This window comes from Pistacia vera, unplaced genomic scaffold (genome assembly GCF_008641045.1).
Source record: "Pistacia vera cultivar Batoury unplaced genomic scaffold, PisVer_v2 Contig567, whole genome shotgun sequence".
NCBI lineage: Eukaryota > Viridiplantae > Streptophyta > Magnoliopsida > Sapindales > Anacardiaceae > Pistacia > Pistacia vera.
The window spans coordinates 279007-295043 of NW_022196409.1; the positions used below are offsets into that span (position 1 = coordinate 279007).

General features: G+C 34.4%; 1 protein-coding gene across 1 annotated transcript; it reads left to right on the top strand.

The window, feature by feature from the left end:
• The first annotated feature begins 635 nt into the window (after nucleotides 1–635).
• Nucleotides 636–5495, top strand: LOC116108628 (F-box protein SKIP16-like). Its single transcript, XM_031394874.1, has 5 exons — nucleotides 636–984; nucleotides 1847–2543; nucleotides 3400–3603; nucleotides 4112–4218; nucleotides 5066–5495. Exons 2-5 carry the CDS (start codon nucleotides 2430–2432, stop codon nucleotides 5076–5078), a joined length of 438 nt encoding a protein of 145 aa, XP_031250734.1. The 5' UTR covers nucleotides 636–984; nucleotides 1847–2429; the 3' UTR covers nucleotides 5079–5495.
• The last annotated feature ends 10542 nt before the right edge of the window (nucleotides 5496–16037 follow it).

Consider the following 16037-nt stretch of genomic DNA (forward strand, 5'->3'; position numbering starts at 1 on the left):
ACAAAATTTATATAACTGATTATTATTTATTTTTATTTTTTTGTGTAATGTATGACTCAGTTGTAAGTATAATATTCTATTATTTAAGTCTTCCATCAAATTTGAGGACAAATGATGGAGAAAATGAGTGTGACATGGGTGTGAGGAGAGACAAGATGTGTCTGGTTTTTTAATAAAAAATATAATTTAAATATAAAATTGGTTTATCCTCTTTTTTATTTTTTATTTTATCTTCTCTTTTAACCCAAAATTTTTATTTTGAATCAAGATTTAAACCAAAAAAAAAAATTACAAACAAATAAAAATTGATATATTTAAGACAAACTTTTCAAGACGAACAAATAAGTATTATTTTGATGTGTTTTATCAATTGTTTATATGATAAATTTTGTATTTTTCATTCGTTATTTTTTGACAAATATCTTCGATATTTTGCGTTTTCAAGCACTGTTTTCAGCCAAACAAATCAAACGTGTTTTTTATTTTTGTAATTTTCAATCATTTTCGATATTTCAAAATAGAAAAACCGGAGTACCGGACACACAAAATTCTAAAAAAGAACAACTTATTCATTTGTAAAAGTAAGGGTAAGAATCCGGCTGCGAATAACTTTTTCTAAACTACAAGGACTTATCAATAAAAGAAGGAAAACCAAATCTTGAGTATTTGCCGACAATACACAACAATTTCCGCCTAAGAGAGCACATACAGATAGATAGAGAGCCTAGACAACATGAAAGAAGTTACCCAAAACCCTAATCGGAGAGATTGAGAAATGGGTTTGGAGAGTGTTGTGTTGGAGATCTAGCTTTGAACAAATTTTAATCAAAATTAGACCCAAAACACACCGCTATTCTGGCTTGTGTTAACAGAAGGTTCAGGAATTCTGCCTTTGAAGACTCTCTCTGGTCCAAAATCTTCTTGGATGAACTTGGTCTTCATGTCCCTCTTGATCTTCATGGCAACTCTCTTCCTTCCTTTAAGGTTTTATTTTATTTATTTATTTTTTATTTTTTTATTTTTTTATAGATGATATATCAAGTGGGTTCTGTTTTTTATTGGTTTGTTTCATGTTTATTTGTTTTGATTTTTATGGTTTTTGGTTAGAGAATGGAAGAAATTGAAAAAGAATGGATTTTTGGTGGAAATGTCGATGTGGGTCTCTCTGTTTTGCCTGTGTGTTTGTTGATGTGGCGTGTGCTCTTAGGGCGAGTTAGTATGTTACCAGATGTGAAAATCCCAGTAACGTTACTGCAATAATGGCTTTTACAGACGTGTGACATCTCGTTTGTATCTTGTGATATTAGTGATATTCAACGTGTATTGTAACCAACAATGTGTTACTGTGGTTGATGGAAGTAAAAGTCCCAACAACGTTCATGGAATAATGGCTTCAAGTGATTTGTGACATTGCATTTGTATCCCTATAATGTTATATTAGTAGTATTCAATGTGTATTGATCGCTCAGCAATGTGTTACTTTGTTATAGTGAGTAAAAAAATCCTGGTACGGTTTTTAGTGACGTGTGACATTGCTATAGTATCTTATTATTAGTTATTAGTGTTACTCATGTGTATTGGTTACTCAACAATGTGTTATCAGCTTACATTAATGTTTCTATGTCATTTTGTTACATTGCGACATTGTACATTCGTGAAAAAAAATTTTGTTTTGGTCATTGTTGTGTTGACGTGCTTTGAAGCTGACAGGATTTGTTATATCTTAAGGGCCTTATCTATCAACTTAAGCTTTTAGGTTAAGCGTTAGTTTATAGGATTTATTAGTACTTTTCCCGAAATTGTGAAGTAACAGTTTACTGACTGCACTCTCTACTTCTCTCCTCAGGCGACTTACCAGATATGGAGGGTGTCTTTTAGTACATATCCCTGGCCTCTTGTTTAACAGGTTAAAAGATGTTGGGATAGACTTAAAAACTGGTTGACCATTAACCTTCCCGAGGCAAAGGCTACACTTCGAAGGGGTGCATCAGAAGTAGATATCCAAGAGTTAGAGAAAATTTTCAAAGTGAAATTGCCTGTCCCCATAAGGATTCTGTATCGCTTTTGTGATGGTCAAGAAGGCTCAGCTAAGATTTTGATAGTCTAGTTGGTTTGGGTCTTATTGATGCTACTGTTTTTATGAACATTTGGTTAATGTGTACCTGTTGCCTTTGAGTCGAATAATCATGGAAACACGGGAGATTAGTGACATGTCTTTTAACAGCAGATCTAAGTATATCCTTGTGGCTGCTTCTTTGACGTCTAGTTATAAGTTGTTCTTCCTCAACTGTACCAATGGCCAACTCTATGTTGGTACTAGGAATCTTCTCCCAGAGAAATGCTTCCATGCGTTCCAAATGATTTGAAAAATTTGCAAAATGCTAGTAGTGATCAGCAGTAGGATGCGATGCTACTGTGGTTAGAAGAGCATGCCCAACAATGAGAAAATGGGATTATCAAAATTTGTGAAGGAGATATCCGAAGTATTAACCTATTTCCTGAGGAACCTCCCCTGTTCTACTGCTATAACCAATGGTGTGAAGGTATGTACTGCTTTGCCTTTCATATGTAGCTCTTTTGTCCTTCAGATTTTGTTGTACTATATATTAATATGTGTAGCATAACATGCTTATCATAGATGATTCCAAGTGAAATCCAAGCACCTTACTAAATTGAAACATTTTCTTTCTTAAATTTAGCAGAATGTCGTTTATCAAGTGTAATGTCTGGTCACGGTGCTACTTCTTGTAATGTATTTACACATATGGAAAAGTTTTGTCTAGTTTGAATTTTTTTTTTTTTTTTTAAAGTTATACACTCTTATTGGTTCTAGACTGCTATGTTGCCACCGCTTTCTGCAACATGTATTGCATATTTGCACAAAAAGTTCACAATGAGTCTGATGTGCGTATACAACCAAATTGATGGATGATATGCATTCTATTGACCTTTTGAAAACACTCTGTTATAAGATCATGTTATTTTATAAGTGGTGTAGAACTATTTTAAGTTATTTCGTAAATTAATTTTCCTAATCAGAACCCTAAATTGTAGTCAAACAAGCAAATCCTTGCTATGTTTTTGCAGGGTTACACCACTTCAAGTTTCTAAAACAATTGGTGCTTTTTTAATAAGTAAATATTATCTATTTCACATCTTGCATGATTGAGGAGTTTTGGATGCATTGCATTTGTTTTGTTCATTTGAGCCCAGAGTGTTAGTGTTTATCATCCTAGCAATTTAAGCTCGAACAACATAGGATATTTGCACTCACAAGCAGCTCCTGTGTATTAAATCTATGGCATATGGAAGGTATTTCTTTTATGAAAATTCTATAGGTGATATAAAGAAAAAAATTTTCAAAGTTATACACCTAGTAAAAATTATTATCTACTACAGGTTCGTGCATCTTCTGTGTTTATTCCGGAGGCTGCTGACCTTCGAGGTCATTCTAAGAAGTACTTGTTTGCTTATTCAATCCACATGTCCCTCATGCCTGAAGGATGCATCATTGGTGGTATGAATTTTAGCTCCTGCCAGCTGCACTGGAGGCACTGGCTTATTTGTGCTAGTGACGTAGGCGGAGAGGCTGTGATTGGAATGGTACGACTTAATTCACTTGTTATTCTTTCCCTGTGCATGTTCAGTGGAAGTCCTAGTATTTCTTCTTTCGAAAAATTTAAGTGGACTCAATTATTACATTAATATTGTCATTTTATTTGTGCTTTATTAAATTATACGACCACCCTTATTTTGAAGCATTACTGTCATATTACACAAATGTGTTGTGTAATTCAAGTCACACAACTCGCCCCCAAATCAAACATGCTATCAAAGTATTTAACATATTGTATTGTGATATAGTAACACGCTGGACACACTAGCAGATAGTAACTGACTAATTTACAATGGATTTAATTCCTATATCACTTGGAGTTGTTTATAGGAGAGAAAGAGAAAAAGAAAATGATCAAACACTTCCTGATTCTCCTGGCAGGTTTTTCAGATCTCCAGTTTCTTGATTGTAAATCTTAACCCTACATTGACTATAATGAAAATTTGCTTCTATGAGAAGCCTTGGCCATCTCATTTTTCTCTTATATGTTTGCAGTTTACGCTGCTGTGTCCAATGGAGAAAGAATTTGTTTATAAGAGCTGCGCATCTCTACCGACTTCATCAGGTTTCGTCAAAGGTTCATTTACATTTGTCCCTAGCAGGTAATTTGTTGGACTTATTACAAAACCTATAAACAGTAGCAAGACAGTAGGAAAAACAGTAGCAAGACAGCAGGAAAAACAGTAGCAAAATAGCAGAAAAAATAGTAGGACAAACAACAATTAAACATTAGCAAAACAGCAACGTCAAGGCGTGCAAAAGCACTGTCCTTAAGATCAGAATTCTGCTTCTATTGGAAGAATCTTCGTGGCACAAAAAAGCTCAACAGCAGACTGACCTCGAGGATATAATTACGAACCTCCTTTTAGAGTGCACACTCTAACAAAAGTTTAAAACAGTAATAAAGAAGTAACTAAGCAATGACAACATGATATAAACATAAGAGCTAAAAAGTGTTTTGACAAAATATGAAAATGGGAGCTAAAATAATTGGAGTGTATTGTCAACTGATGTTACTCTCCAAAGAATTAATATAGTGATAGCTAAATTACTACGATTTATTAATATTATAATAGCTACAATTACTTTGAAACTGCTAATGTCATAATAGCCACCCATAAATTCAAATAAAAAAAAAAAAAAAAAAACTGTCACTTATTGAATTAAAAGTAACAGCCACCCATGAAACTACCACTTGTTTGTATTTTGAAATACTATTATAACAATCCTCCACATATTTCAAATAACAAATCATCACTTATTATAGAATTTAATATTTATGAATTTGTGTCTTTTAGACTATGAATCAGTCACTAAGTAATTAAACTTGGATTACAGAAATTTGGTGAAATTAAGTTTTTATGAACTAAAATTTCTTTATGTAATTCAAAGGCTTAGTTTCTCACACTGAATTTTCTGTGTGATGATGTGGCTTGTGTTTTGTCACAGTGGAGTCAATTAAAAACTGGGTGAGTCAAAGGGTGCAGCGACGTCGCTTTATGATGAGCCAAAGAGGGTTTTTTCATCTCATTTGATCTAGCCCTCATTTCTCTTCTCTATCTGCCTTTGTTCTAGAATGTACTAATGGGAGACGAAATCTGTTACTCATCTACTGTTGGAAATTCTTGGGGTCCCAAGTGGAGGCTGATCTTGGAGATGACTGATGTATAAATTGATTCCATTTGATATGGATTTCCAGCAAGGGGAAAAGAGAAGGAAGCTAGGGTTTCTTCGGGTTGTATTCTTCCTTGCTCATTCTGTTTCTTTCTTTGTTCAATACTATGTAAATTGTCTACTTGACTATGATAGTAATGACATCCTATGTGCACCTTGAAGAGTGGATGTAGGCTACCCAGACGAACCACTATAATTCCTTGTGTTGATCTTTATCTCTTTTCTTGATCTTGTGTTTGTTAAATGCTTGATGATTCACTGTTTCAATTTGTGATTACTTTGTTGTTTGAGGATTGGTTGTTAACCAAAGAATTGAATCAGTGATTATCATCTTTTTACACAGTTGATTAGTTAGCCTTAGAATTCGAATCTGTGATAACTCAAGACAAAATCCTAATAGATTAGTATCAGAGCTTGGTTTAGGGCTTCGTAAAGTGTTTTGTTTTTTGTTTTGAGTATTCCGTGACCAATTTTTTAGGCTAAACTCTAATCATGTCCACTAAATTCGAACTTGAAAAGTTTACAGGTGAGAATGATTTTGGTTTGTGGAAAATGAAGATGGAAGTAGTACTGATCAAGGAAGGGCTAGCCTTAGCCCTAAAGGAAGAGATTGAACTACCAGAGACCATGACAGATTCTGAGAAGCAGGAAATGCTAGACAAAGCCAAAAGCTCCTTGATCCTTGGATTGGGTGACAAAGTCATTCGGGAGGTCAAGAAGGAGAAGACAGCTGCTGAAATTTGGAACAAGTTAAATTCTCTCTATCAACCAAAAATTGTCCCTAATAGATTATTTTTAAAGCAGAGGTTGTTTGGTTTTAAAATGGATGAGCAGAAATCTTTGAAAGATAATAAAGATGATTTTTTGAAAGTGATTCACGATCTAGAAAATAATTCTGTAGATATTAATGATGAGGATCGAGCAGTAATCTTGTTGCATGCTTTACTTAAATCATATTCTAACTTTGTGGAAACCCTTAAATATGGTAGACAAACACTGAAGTTAGAAGAGGTAGTGGAGGCTATTTTTGCCAATGATAGTGAGAATAGGATGAGAGATAAAAATAGTGGTGATGGTGAAGGCTTTAATGTTAGAGGGAGATCAGATAAGAAGAATTGGAAAAAGGGAGGGGCAAAATAGGAATAGGTCTAAATCTAGGTCAGGAAATAGAAAATGTTTCTTTTTCCATAAGGAGGGTCATTTTAGGAGAGACTGTCCTGAGAGAAAGCACAAGCAGAAACCTGAAAGAGATAGTGAGGGAGGCAGTGCTGGTGTAGTATCTGAGGGATATGGAAGTTTTGAAGTTTTAATTATTTCTGAGGGTAAAACCAGTGAGGAGTGGATTATTGACTCAGGATGTATCTACCACATGACACCAAATAGAGAATGGTTCAGCTCATTTCAACCTTTAGATGGTAGGAAAGTTATGATGAGGAATAATGATGTGTGTCATATAAAAGATATAGGCACAGTTAAGCTAAATTTTCAAAGTGGTGTAACTAAAACTCTCATAGACGTTAGATATATCCCTGACCTGAAAAGGAATATAATCTCACTAGGAACCTTAGATTCTAATGGGTTTAGCTATAAGGCAACAAATGGTAGTCTTGGTGTCATGAAATGATCTCTAGTTGACATGAAAGCTGAGAAGAGAAATGGGTTATATGTGTTAAAGGGTAGAGTGGAGAGTGGGATTGCTACTGTTCGGTCAACGGAAGTTCAAGATAGAACTTCATTGTGGCATCAAAGATTTGCACATGTTAGTGAGAAGGGCCTAGCAAAACCTGCTGTGAGGGGATAAGATTGGAAGTCTAACTTTCTGTGAACATTGTGTGTGTGGAAAAATGAGTAGAGTCAAATTTGGATCTGGTCAACACTACTCAAGTTCACCACTTGAGTATGTTCACTCAGATGTTTGGGGGTCATCTAAGCACTACTCACTTGGAGGATGTAGATACTTCATTAGTTTTATTGGTGATTTTTCTAGGTACGTGTGAATCTACTTCCTTAAAACCAAGGATGAGACATTCTCTAGGTTTAAGGAATGGAAAGTCATGGTAGAAACACAAACTGGAAATAAGTTAAAGAAACTTAGGACTGATAATGGTCTAGAGTTTGTAAATGAAGAATTTAACAGTTTCTGTAGGATGCATGGAATTGTGAGACACAAAACAGTACAGAATACCCCACAACAAAATTGTCTTTGTGAAAGGATGAATAGAACCATTTTAGAAAGGATTAGGAGCATCATGTCTAGCTCTAAGTTGCCAATTAAATTCTAGGCAGAGGCAGCAAACACAACAGTCTACCTAATCAACAGAACACCATCTTCAGCAATAGGTTTTAAGGTTCCTCTGGAGAAGTGGACTGGTCATCCTGTAAAACTAGAAAATCTTAGAGTTTTTGGATGTCTAGCTTATGTCCATGTTAGAGAAGACAAATTAAAACCTAGAGCCATTAAATGTATCTTCTTAGGATACCCAGATGGGGTAAAGGGCTATAAACTTTGGAACTTAGAGTCTAAGAAATATATCATCAGCAGTGATGTTGTTTTTAGAGAAGAAATCCTACCTGGCCTTGAAAATGATTCTGAAAAGTTAGAGGGCAGTTCATCAACATCAGATTACTTAGAACTAGAACTTCAAAACTCCAAAGTTGATGAAACTGTGAATCAAGGTGGAGCTGATGAGATTCAAGCTGAGGAAAATAATTCTGAAAATTCTGTGGGTGATCAAACTGGTGAACTTGAAGGTGAGCAGTTGAACCATGGTGATGAATTAGGGCTGTCTAATTACCAATTATCAAGAGATAGAGTTAGAAGGGTAATCAAACCTCCAAGCAGGTTAGGGTATGTTGATCTAGTGGTTTATGCTTTACAAGTTGAAAATGATATGAGTGATGAACCTAAGTCTTTTCAAGAGGCTGTGTCAGGGCCAAAAAAATTGCAATGGCTTAAAGCAATTGAAGAAGAGTTTTCTTCTCTAATAAAGAATGAAACCTGGATTTTTGTAAATAAGCCAAAAAATTGTAGAGTGGTCAAGTGTAAATGGATTTTTAAAAGAAAATTTGGATTAAATCCAACTGAGCCACCAAGGTATAAGGCAAGGCTGGTTGCAAAGGGGTTTACACAAGTGGAGGGCATAGATTACAATGAGATTTTTTCCCCAATTGTCAAGCATTCCTCTATCAGAATTCTGCTGTCATTTGTTGTTCAATTTAATCTAGAACTGGAACAATTGGACGTGAAGATAGTTTTCTTACATGGAGATTTGGAAGAGACCATTCTGATGGAGTAGCCAGAAGGACACAGAGATGTTGCAGGTAAAGTTTGTCTACTTAAAAAAAATCCTTGTATGGTCTGAAACAGTCACCACGATAGTGGTATAAAAAGTTTGATTCATTCATGATCGAAATAGGTTTTAACAAATGCAATTATGATAGTTGTTTCTATTTTAAAAGAGTTTATGAACTGACTTACATTTTCCTACTTTTGTATGTGGATGATATGCTTATGGCTTGTCATGAACAATCTAAGCTATCTCGGTTGAAAAAGATTCTTAACACCAAATTTGAGATGAAAGAGTTGGGTCAGGCTCAAAAGATTCTTGGGATATTAATCGTTAGAGACAGAGTTCATGAAAGTTTGAAGCTGGTTCAGCAAGATTATGCTGAAAAGATTCTGCAGAAGTTCAATATGAAGGATGCAAAGGCTGTCCAAACTCCCTTTGGTCAGCATTTTAAGATGTCTCAAGATTAGAGTCCCCAAACTGAAGAGGAAAAACTTGAAATGTGATCAGTCCCTTATGTTGTGCTGGGCAGTTTAATGTATTTGATGATATGTTCAAGACCCGACTTGGCCTATTCAGTAAGTATTGTGAGCAGGTTCATGAGTAATCCAGGGAAGATCCATTGATTTGCATTGAAATGGATCTTGAGGTACATAAAGGGGACCAGTTCAGTAGGTATAGTGTATAGGAGGAATCAGAAAGAAAACTACTGTGTTGAAGGATTTGTTGATGCAGATTATGCTGGTGATGTTGATAAAAGGAAATCAACTTCAGGTTTTGTTTTTACAGTATAGGGAAACATTTTTAGTTGGAAGTCTAAACTCCAACACATGGTTACATTATCTTCAACTGAATCCGAGTATGTGGCACTAACAGAGGCAACAAAAGAAGCAAAGTGGCTGAAGGGTTTTGTGACTGAGCTAGGTTTAGAACAGAGGGCAGTAATAGTTTACAACAATAGTCAAAGTGCCATACATCTTTGCAAAAATCAAGTATTTCACAAACGGACTAAACACATTGATGTTCGACTCCACTTAATTAGAGAGATGATTGATAGAGGTGAAATAAAGGTTGAAAAGGTGGATGGTTCTCATAGCCCAGTAGATATGCTTACAAAACCTATTACTGCTGACAAACAAAGGCTCTGTATGAGCCTTCTTAATGTTACATGAGCAAGAACCTATTTCCAAGGCCAAATAGGGTGTCAAAACAAAAGCCAAGATGGATAATTGTGGTGATGTGGCTTGTGTTTTGCCACGGTGGAGTCAATTAAAAACTGGGTGAGTCAAAGGGTGCAGCGACGTCTTTTTATGATGAGCTAAAGAGGGTTTTTTCATCTCATTCGATCCAGCCCTCATTTCTCTTCTCTAACTGCCTTTGTTCCAGAATGTACTAATGGGAGACGAAATCTGTTACTCATCTACGGCTGGAAATTCTTGGGGTTCCAAGTGGAGGCTGATCCTGGAGATGACTGATGTATAAATTGATTCCATTTGATATGGATTTACAGCAAGGGGAAAAGAGAAGAAAGCTAGGGTTTCTTCGGGTTGTATTCTTCCTTGCTCATTCTGTTTCTTTCTTTGTTCAATACTCTGTAAATTGTCTACTTGACTGTGATAGTAATGACATCCTATTTGCGCCTTGAAGAGTGGATGTAGGCTACCCAGCCGAACCACTATAATTCCTTGTGTTGATATTTATCTCTTTTCTTGATCTGCTGTTTGTTAAATGCTTGATGATTCACTGTTTTAATCTGTGATTACTTTGTTGTTTGAGGATTGATTGTTAACTAGAGAACTGAATCTGTGATTATCATCTTGTTACATAGTTGATTAGTTAGCCTTAGAACTAGAATTTGTGATAACTCAGGACAAAATCCTAACATTCTGCATTATATATTGTTTTGCGGTTTCGCACTTTATGGCCTTGTGCCTATCTAGATTTCATGAAATCTCTAAAGATGCTTGCCTAAGTTCTCATAGGAATCCACCCAATTGTACACTCACATAGGTGAATTTTCATAATGTGTGAATTGCAGCTTTTTCCACGCCATCATTTTATGTTGGCTATGGATTTCATTAATAGTAATTTTACTCGACTTTATTCACTACAATTAGTATTATCTCACCATAGGGAGAACTTTCTATAAATATAAAATTTGATAATACTTATCAAGACAACAAGTGATTTGTTATTACCCTTATGAACCTACTTCATGGGATCTCCAATCACATGGGTAGGGCTACCATCACTCTTGCCTTATGATTTAGAAATAAGTCCCATTACCCACGACATGTTTTCCATTAACCTCCTACTTAGTGGTTTAGTTAGAGGATTGGCTATCGGCCAAATTTAACTTTGACTTCACAAAGTCAAGGCTCACTATCCCAGATTTTAGCAACTGCTTTATAATCATTTGTCTTATCCAGATATGTATGCTTTTCCCATTATAAATTTTGCTCTTTGCTCTTGCTATTGCAGCATGACAATATCAATAGATTGATACTGAACAGGAGGGTGAGTTTCAATGGGAAGATCTACTAAGAGATTTCATAACCACTCAGCCTCAGAACATGCCTTGTCTAAGGCGATAAGCTCAGAACATGCCTTTTCTAAGGCGATAAGCTCAGAATCCATGGTAGACCGAGCTATGCAAGTTTGTTTGGAAGAATTTCATGACATGACACCTCCACTAAGTGTAAAGATATAACCACTGTGGATTTTATTTCATCTGAATTTGATATCCAGTTGGTATTGAAATATCCTTCTAATACAGGTGGTGTACTTCCAAACATTAACCCATAATATAGGTGGTGTACTTTCACGGTGTGTTTGGTTGGGGGTAATCTCTAATTATTGAGATAATGTTATCTTATATTACTTAATTATCACGTATGGTTGTCAAATAACATAAAATTCTAGTAATCTTCCAAAACCAATAGTAATTAATATTGGTAATATATGACGTAATTTGATTACTTCCAGTTTCTTAGGTATTTTAAGATTACTTAGTAATCTTTTTTTTGTTACAAATTTACCCTTAACTATTAAAATTTTTGGACACTAATGCCCTTATTTTGAAAACAATTTACAAATGTATTCATGGACTATTTTATCCTTATACAAAAATTTTAGGACATAAATACCCTTGAATTTTAAAAAAATTACCTGATGGTGGTGGCCAAATAGTCGCAGGTCGACGTTAGAATGGTGCATGACTGGTCGGATCTAACCAGTCCTGCACTGATTTTGCCGTTTCTTGCCAAAGTTGGCCATTTTTGGTTCGACGCATGGTTGGCCAGATTTGGCTTGTCATGCCCCATTATGACCATTTTCACCGCCTCCAACAGTGGCTTGAGGTGGGTGAGGGTGTTTTTGTTAAGTTTTAAACTTTTTTTTGTTGCTGGGGTGTTTTAACTAAATGTGAAATGTGGGGGTTAAAAGAAATGATTAAAAAAATAATAATTAAAAAATATTATATTAATATTTAAAAAGGAAAGCAATTTAATAATTTAAATAACATATCCACCAATTTATTCCTTCCAACCAAACATATTAATATAACATACTCACCAATTTATTCCAACCAACCAAACACATTTCCCTAAACATTTCTAATAATATTCAAGTTAATCTATCTATCCATTAATATAACATTCTCAGTAATACAATATTCTCTGAACCAAACGCACACTCGATAAATTAGTAAAAAGAATCACTAGATCAAAAGGATATTCGCAAACATCCCTTTGTTTTTTTAAGTTACATAAACACCCTTTCTTTTTGTAAAATCACACAAGCACCCTTTATTGAAATTCTAATGAATTTTAAAGAAATTTATTGATACCAAAGAAGTGACCACTTCAATCAATAAGTTAATAATCGATTAGAAAAATAACCCAAAACGAAAGCCGGACACAAAATAATCTAGCCAATATTATTTCAATCAATAATCCATGATCAAACAAAGGAATATTTTTATTACTAGTCTTTAAGCTTAGAAACAAATTTAACCCCTCAAAATTCAACATAAACATATAAACCAAACTGATGCCCAGTAACGCAACAATGGAAGCAAATGGAGTGATAGCAGAGGCCCCGGAAGTTGAAGGCGTAAACGAAGATGAACCTGCCGATGGGGTTGAAGGGCCGCTGCCGGAAACTGTAGTGATCTTGACCTTCATGCCTTGGTCGCAGTGGCCTAATGTGACACAAGCAAAGTAACGTGTACTGGGCTTGTCCAATTTCATCAAATCATTTCCAAACTGTAGTGATCTAAATTTTTTTGTTATTATTTAAGCGTTTGATTGATTATAAACATGTTTTTTTAAAGTTCGAAAAATAGTTTGAATCGGTAAGAAACTTGTAGTCTCTACACATGCTCCATCTCTTTCTACGTTATTCGACTAAGCTAAGCCCAATTTTGAATATGTTAGATTCATGTATTGGAGAGATGAAAAGCAAGAATGGTTTGAAGAGATGTGAGGTTGGAGCAAAGGAGGAATGAGGAAGCTGCGGAGCCCTGAGATTCATTGCCTGCGGCGACAAAAATCTCCCGGAATATTAATAATTTAATGGTTAAATTAAAGAAGAAAAGGGTTGACGTGACGCTTTATATTAAATGCCCAAATTATTATTTTTAGTAATATTTTTGAAAAAATTGTGTTAGGGTATTATTACAAGGCAAGATTTGAATTTAAACATGTGTTTGATAAGATTATTTTGTAATCTCTATATTTATTAATTTAGTTAAATACCCCCTATAATAAAATTTTTGAAAATAATAAAAACACCTTCATCCACTCATTAAATGCCGGCAATCGGTGGTTGGCTACCGAGAATATGTGGATAGATGGGGTGTTTTTGTTAATTTATGATTTTTTATTATTAAGGGTGTTTTGTTAAATTAACAAATCTAAGAAATTTAAAGATAGTTGAATAAAATAGAATTGAATTTTCAGAATAAGGAACAAAGTATTTTGAGTAGGATAGAGATAAGATAGAGTATAAATAATGCCTCAAACACAGCCCATACTATCTTATGAACAACTCAACAGGATAATGATTTCCCCTGTAGGGTCCTTTTTTAGCAATCCCAATTCTTACTGGATCTGCCCAATTTTGACCCAAGTCTTAGAGCATCTCCAAATGACTCTTTATATGACCCAAACTCTTTATTATAAAGAGTCTATCCATAAAAATAAGAGTCCAACAGACTCTTTATCTTTAAAATAGAAATTAGAGAGTGAGTTTGGCTCTCCACATTTAAAGAGTCAAATTTCACTCTCTATTTTAATTTTAATTAATAAATTACAAGTTTCTATACATTTTATTTATTAATTCTCTCTCCCATTAAGTCTTTTTATTAAAAATAAAGATCATCTTTATTAAATTTAAAGAGTCTATTGGATTTAAAATAAAATTGTGTTATTTATATTTAAAAATTAATGAAAGTGCTCTTTATAATGTTCTTCAAAATAAAAAACACCATTGGAGATGCTCTTAATATGTATCATATACGTAAACAAAAAAAAAAAAAAAAAAAATCAGTCTCCATTAATATAACAGCAATATTGTATTCACAAAGCTGATATTTCAATTAATTGACAATTAATTTGATAATATCACCTTAATTATAAAATAAAAATGATAGATAAGTGCTATAAATTATCAAATTAACTATCACATTACTTGAAATATAACCTTAGAATTCAAATTTTATATGTACAGCGTTATTGTAAAAATAAACGTGATAATTTATAATTAATTTTGTTTTCGATAGAGAAGTGGTTTATGTCGAATATTGGACTATCCGAAAGTCTTGTCCTCCATGATAAAATTTCTCTTCAAATTGATGCCGAGAGGAATTTATTTCTTAATTATGACAGGTTTTGGACCCACCAATTGAAAATAAATGAGGAAACAGTTCAGAATGGTTATAGAGAGTACTGAGTAGACGACATATTCCAAGTGGTTTCATAAATTTTAGATTTTTACCTTTTAAATTAATAAAAAATTATTTAAATCTGAAATGAATCTCACTTATATGTGACCCCGTCTCAGGCCAATTTGGCTTGATTATGGCGTTGTGAGGCGTTGACGCGCTCTACTAGGCTTCAAGGGAAGGCGGTGGCTGAATTGGCTCGGGTCTTTTGTCGAATCCGGAAGTGTGCCAATTCAAGAATTATGATCTTCAATGCCAGAGTCGATTCAAAAACAACACAAAACATGTCGTTAACTCTTATCTTAAAAGTCAATTGTTCACACCATGCAAATATACATTCATAATGACAACTATCCAATTGAGATTCGATCTCATAATGAAAGAGGGTCCCGTGCAAAGTTAATGGTTTGTTTCAAACTTTGTTTCCACCAACTTTTTTTATAATTTTTTTTTTTACAACCTCTATATGAAAATTTATAATTTTTTAGTTTATAATAAATTTCAATTAAGTCCTACCTGATAAATTATGATTGATCAATTATAATTTATAAACTATTATGTCATAATTGTGAAAAAAAAAAAAAAATCAGTGAAAAGAGTATATAGATTATACATTCCTCTTTCACACTAGCAAAAGTAAATCCTATCTCTATACATACCACGTGGGAAAATGGTTACACTGATTAACAAACCAATGGTTGAAAGATCTGTTGATTTGACGGTGTAATGGCTATCGCTTAGTTTTGATTGAATCGAATTAGGAGTCAAATGACATTAATCTCCCTAAAGTACGATTAAAAGAAGTAAAAGTAACACTCACCACAAGACAGGCTGAGAAAAAAATGATAACTGTAGATGCAAAAAATCTACCGTCATGAAAATAGGGTGTGATCCCGTGAGGTTGAGGTCACTGACAATCCGTTAGACCTGCACACATGAAAGGGCAAGCGTGAAGCTTCCGGAAAACACCGAGGTGGTGTTTGCCGTAGGCACTCCGACGCTCAAGTCAGCAAGGCTGAAAGAGATTTAATAAGAATTAAGGAGAAGAAGAATTACCAGGAGTCTTGTCGGAGGCTAGGACTACGGCGGAGGCGTCGGGTTCTTGGGAGCAAGAACTTAGGAGCAAATAGATGGTTTTGAGTGGTGTAGATTGACTGTGAGAGATTGCATGCTTAATGAGAGGGCAAGCCTCTGTTTTTATAGTGAACCTAAGGGGTTGGAATCCTAGTAGGACATTGAGTCCTCTTTTGGGAGATAATCCCTATCATAAAAGAGATATGATTTCTTAACCTTATCAGATTAAGTTTAATAGTTTAAATAAGAGTTGGAATCTTAGTAGGACACTAAGTCCTATTTTGGGAGATAATCCCTATCATGAAAGAGATATGATTTCTTGACCTTATCAGATCAAGTTTAATAGTTTAAATAAGAGTTGGAATCTTAGTAGGACACTAAGTCCTATTTTGGGAGATAATCCCTATCATGAAAGAGATATGATTTCTTGACCTTATCAGAT

What these genes read in the sequence shown, in the direction of transcription:
- LOC116108628 (XM_031394874.1), top strand. Translation starts at nt 2,430, where the DNA reads ATGCCCAACAATGAGAAAATGGGATTATCAAAATTTGTGAAGGAGATA. An exon ending in CTATAACCAATGGTGTGAAG is followed by an intron (nt 2,544 to 3,399) that starts GTATGTACTGCT and finishes TATCTACTACAG; the next exon opens with GTTCGTGCATCTTCTGTGTT. An exon ending in GAGAGGCTGTGATTGGAATG is followed by an intron (nt 3,604 to 4,111) that starts GTACGACTTAAT and finishes ATATGTTTGCAG; the next exon opens with TTTACGCTGCTGTGTCCAAT.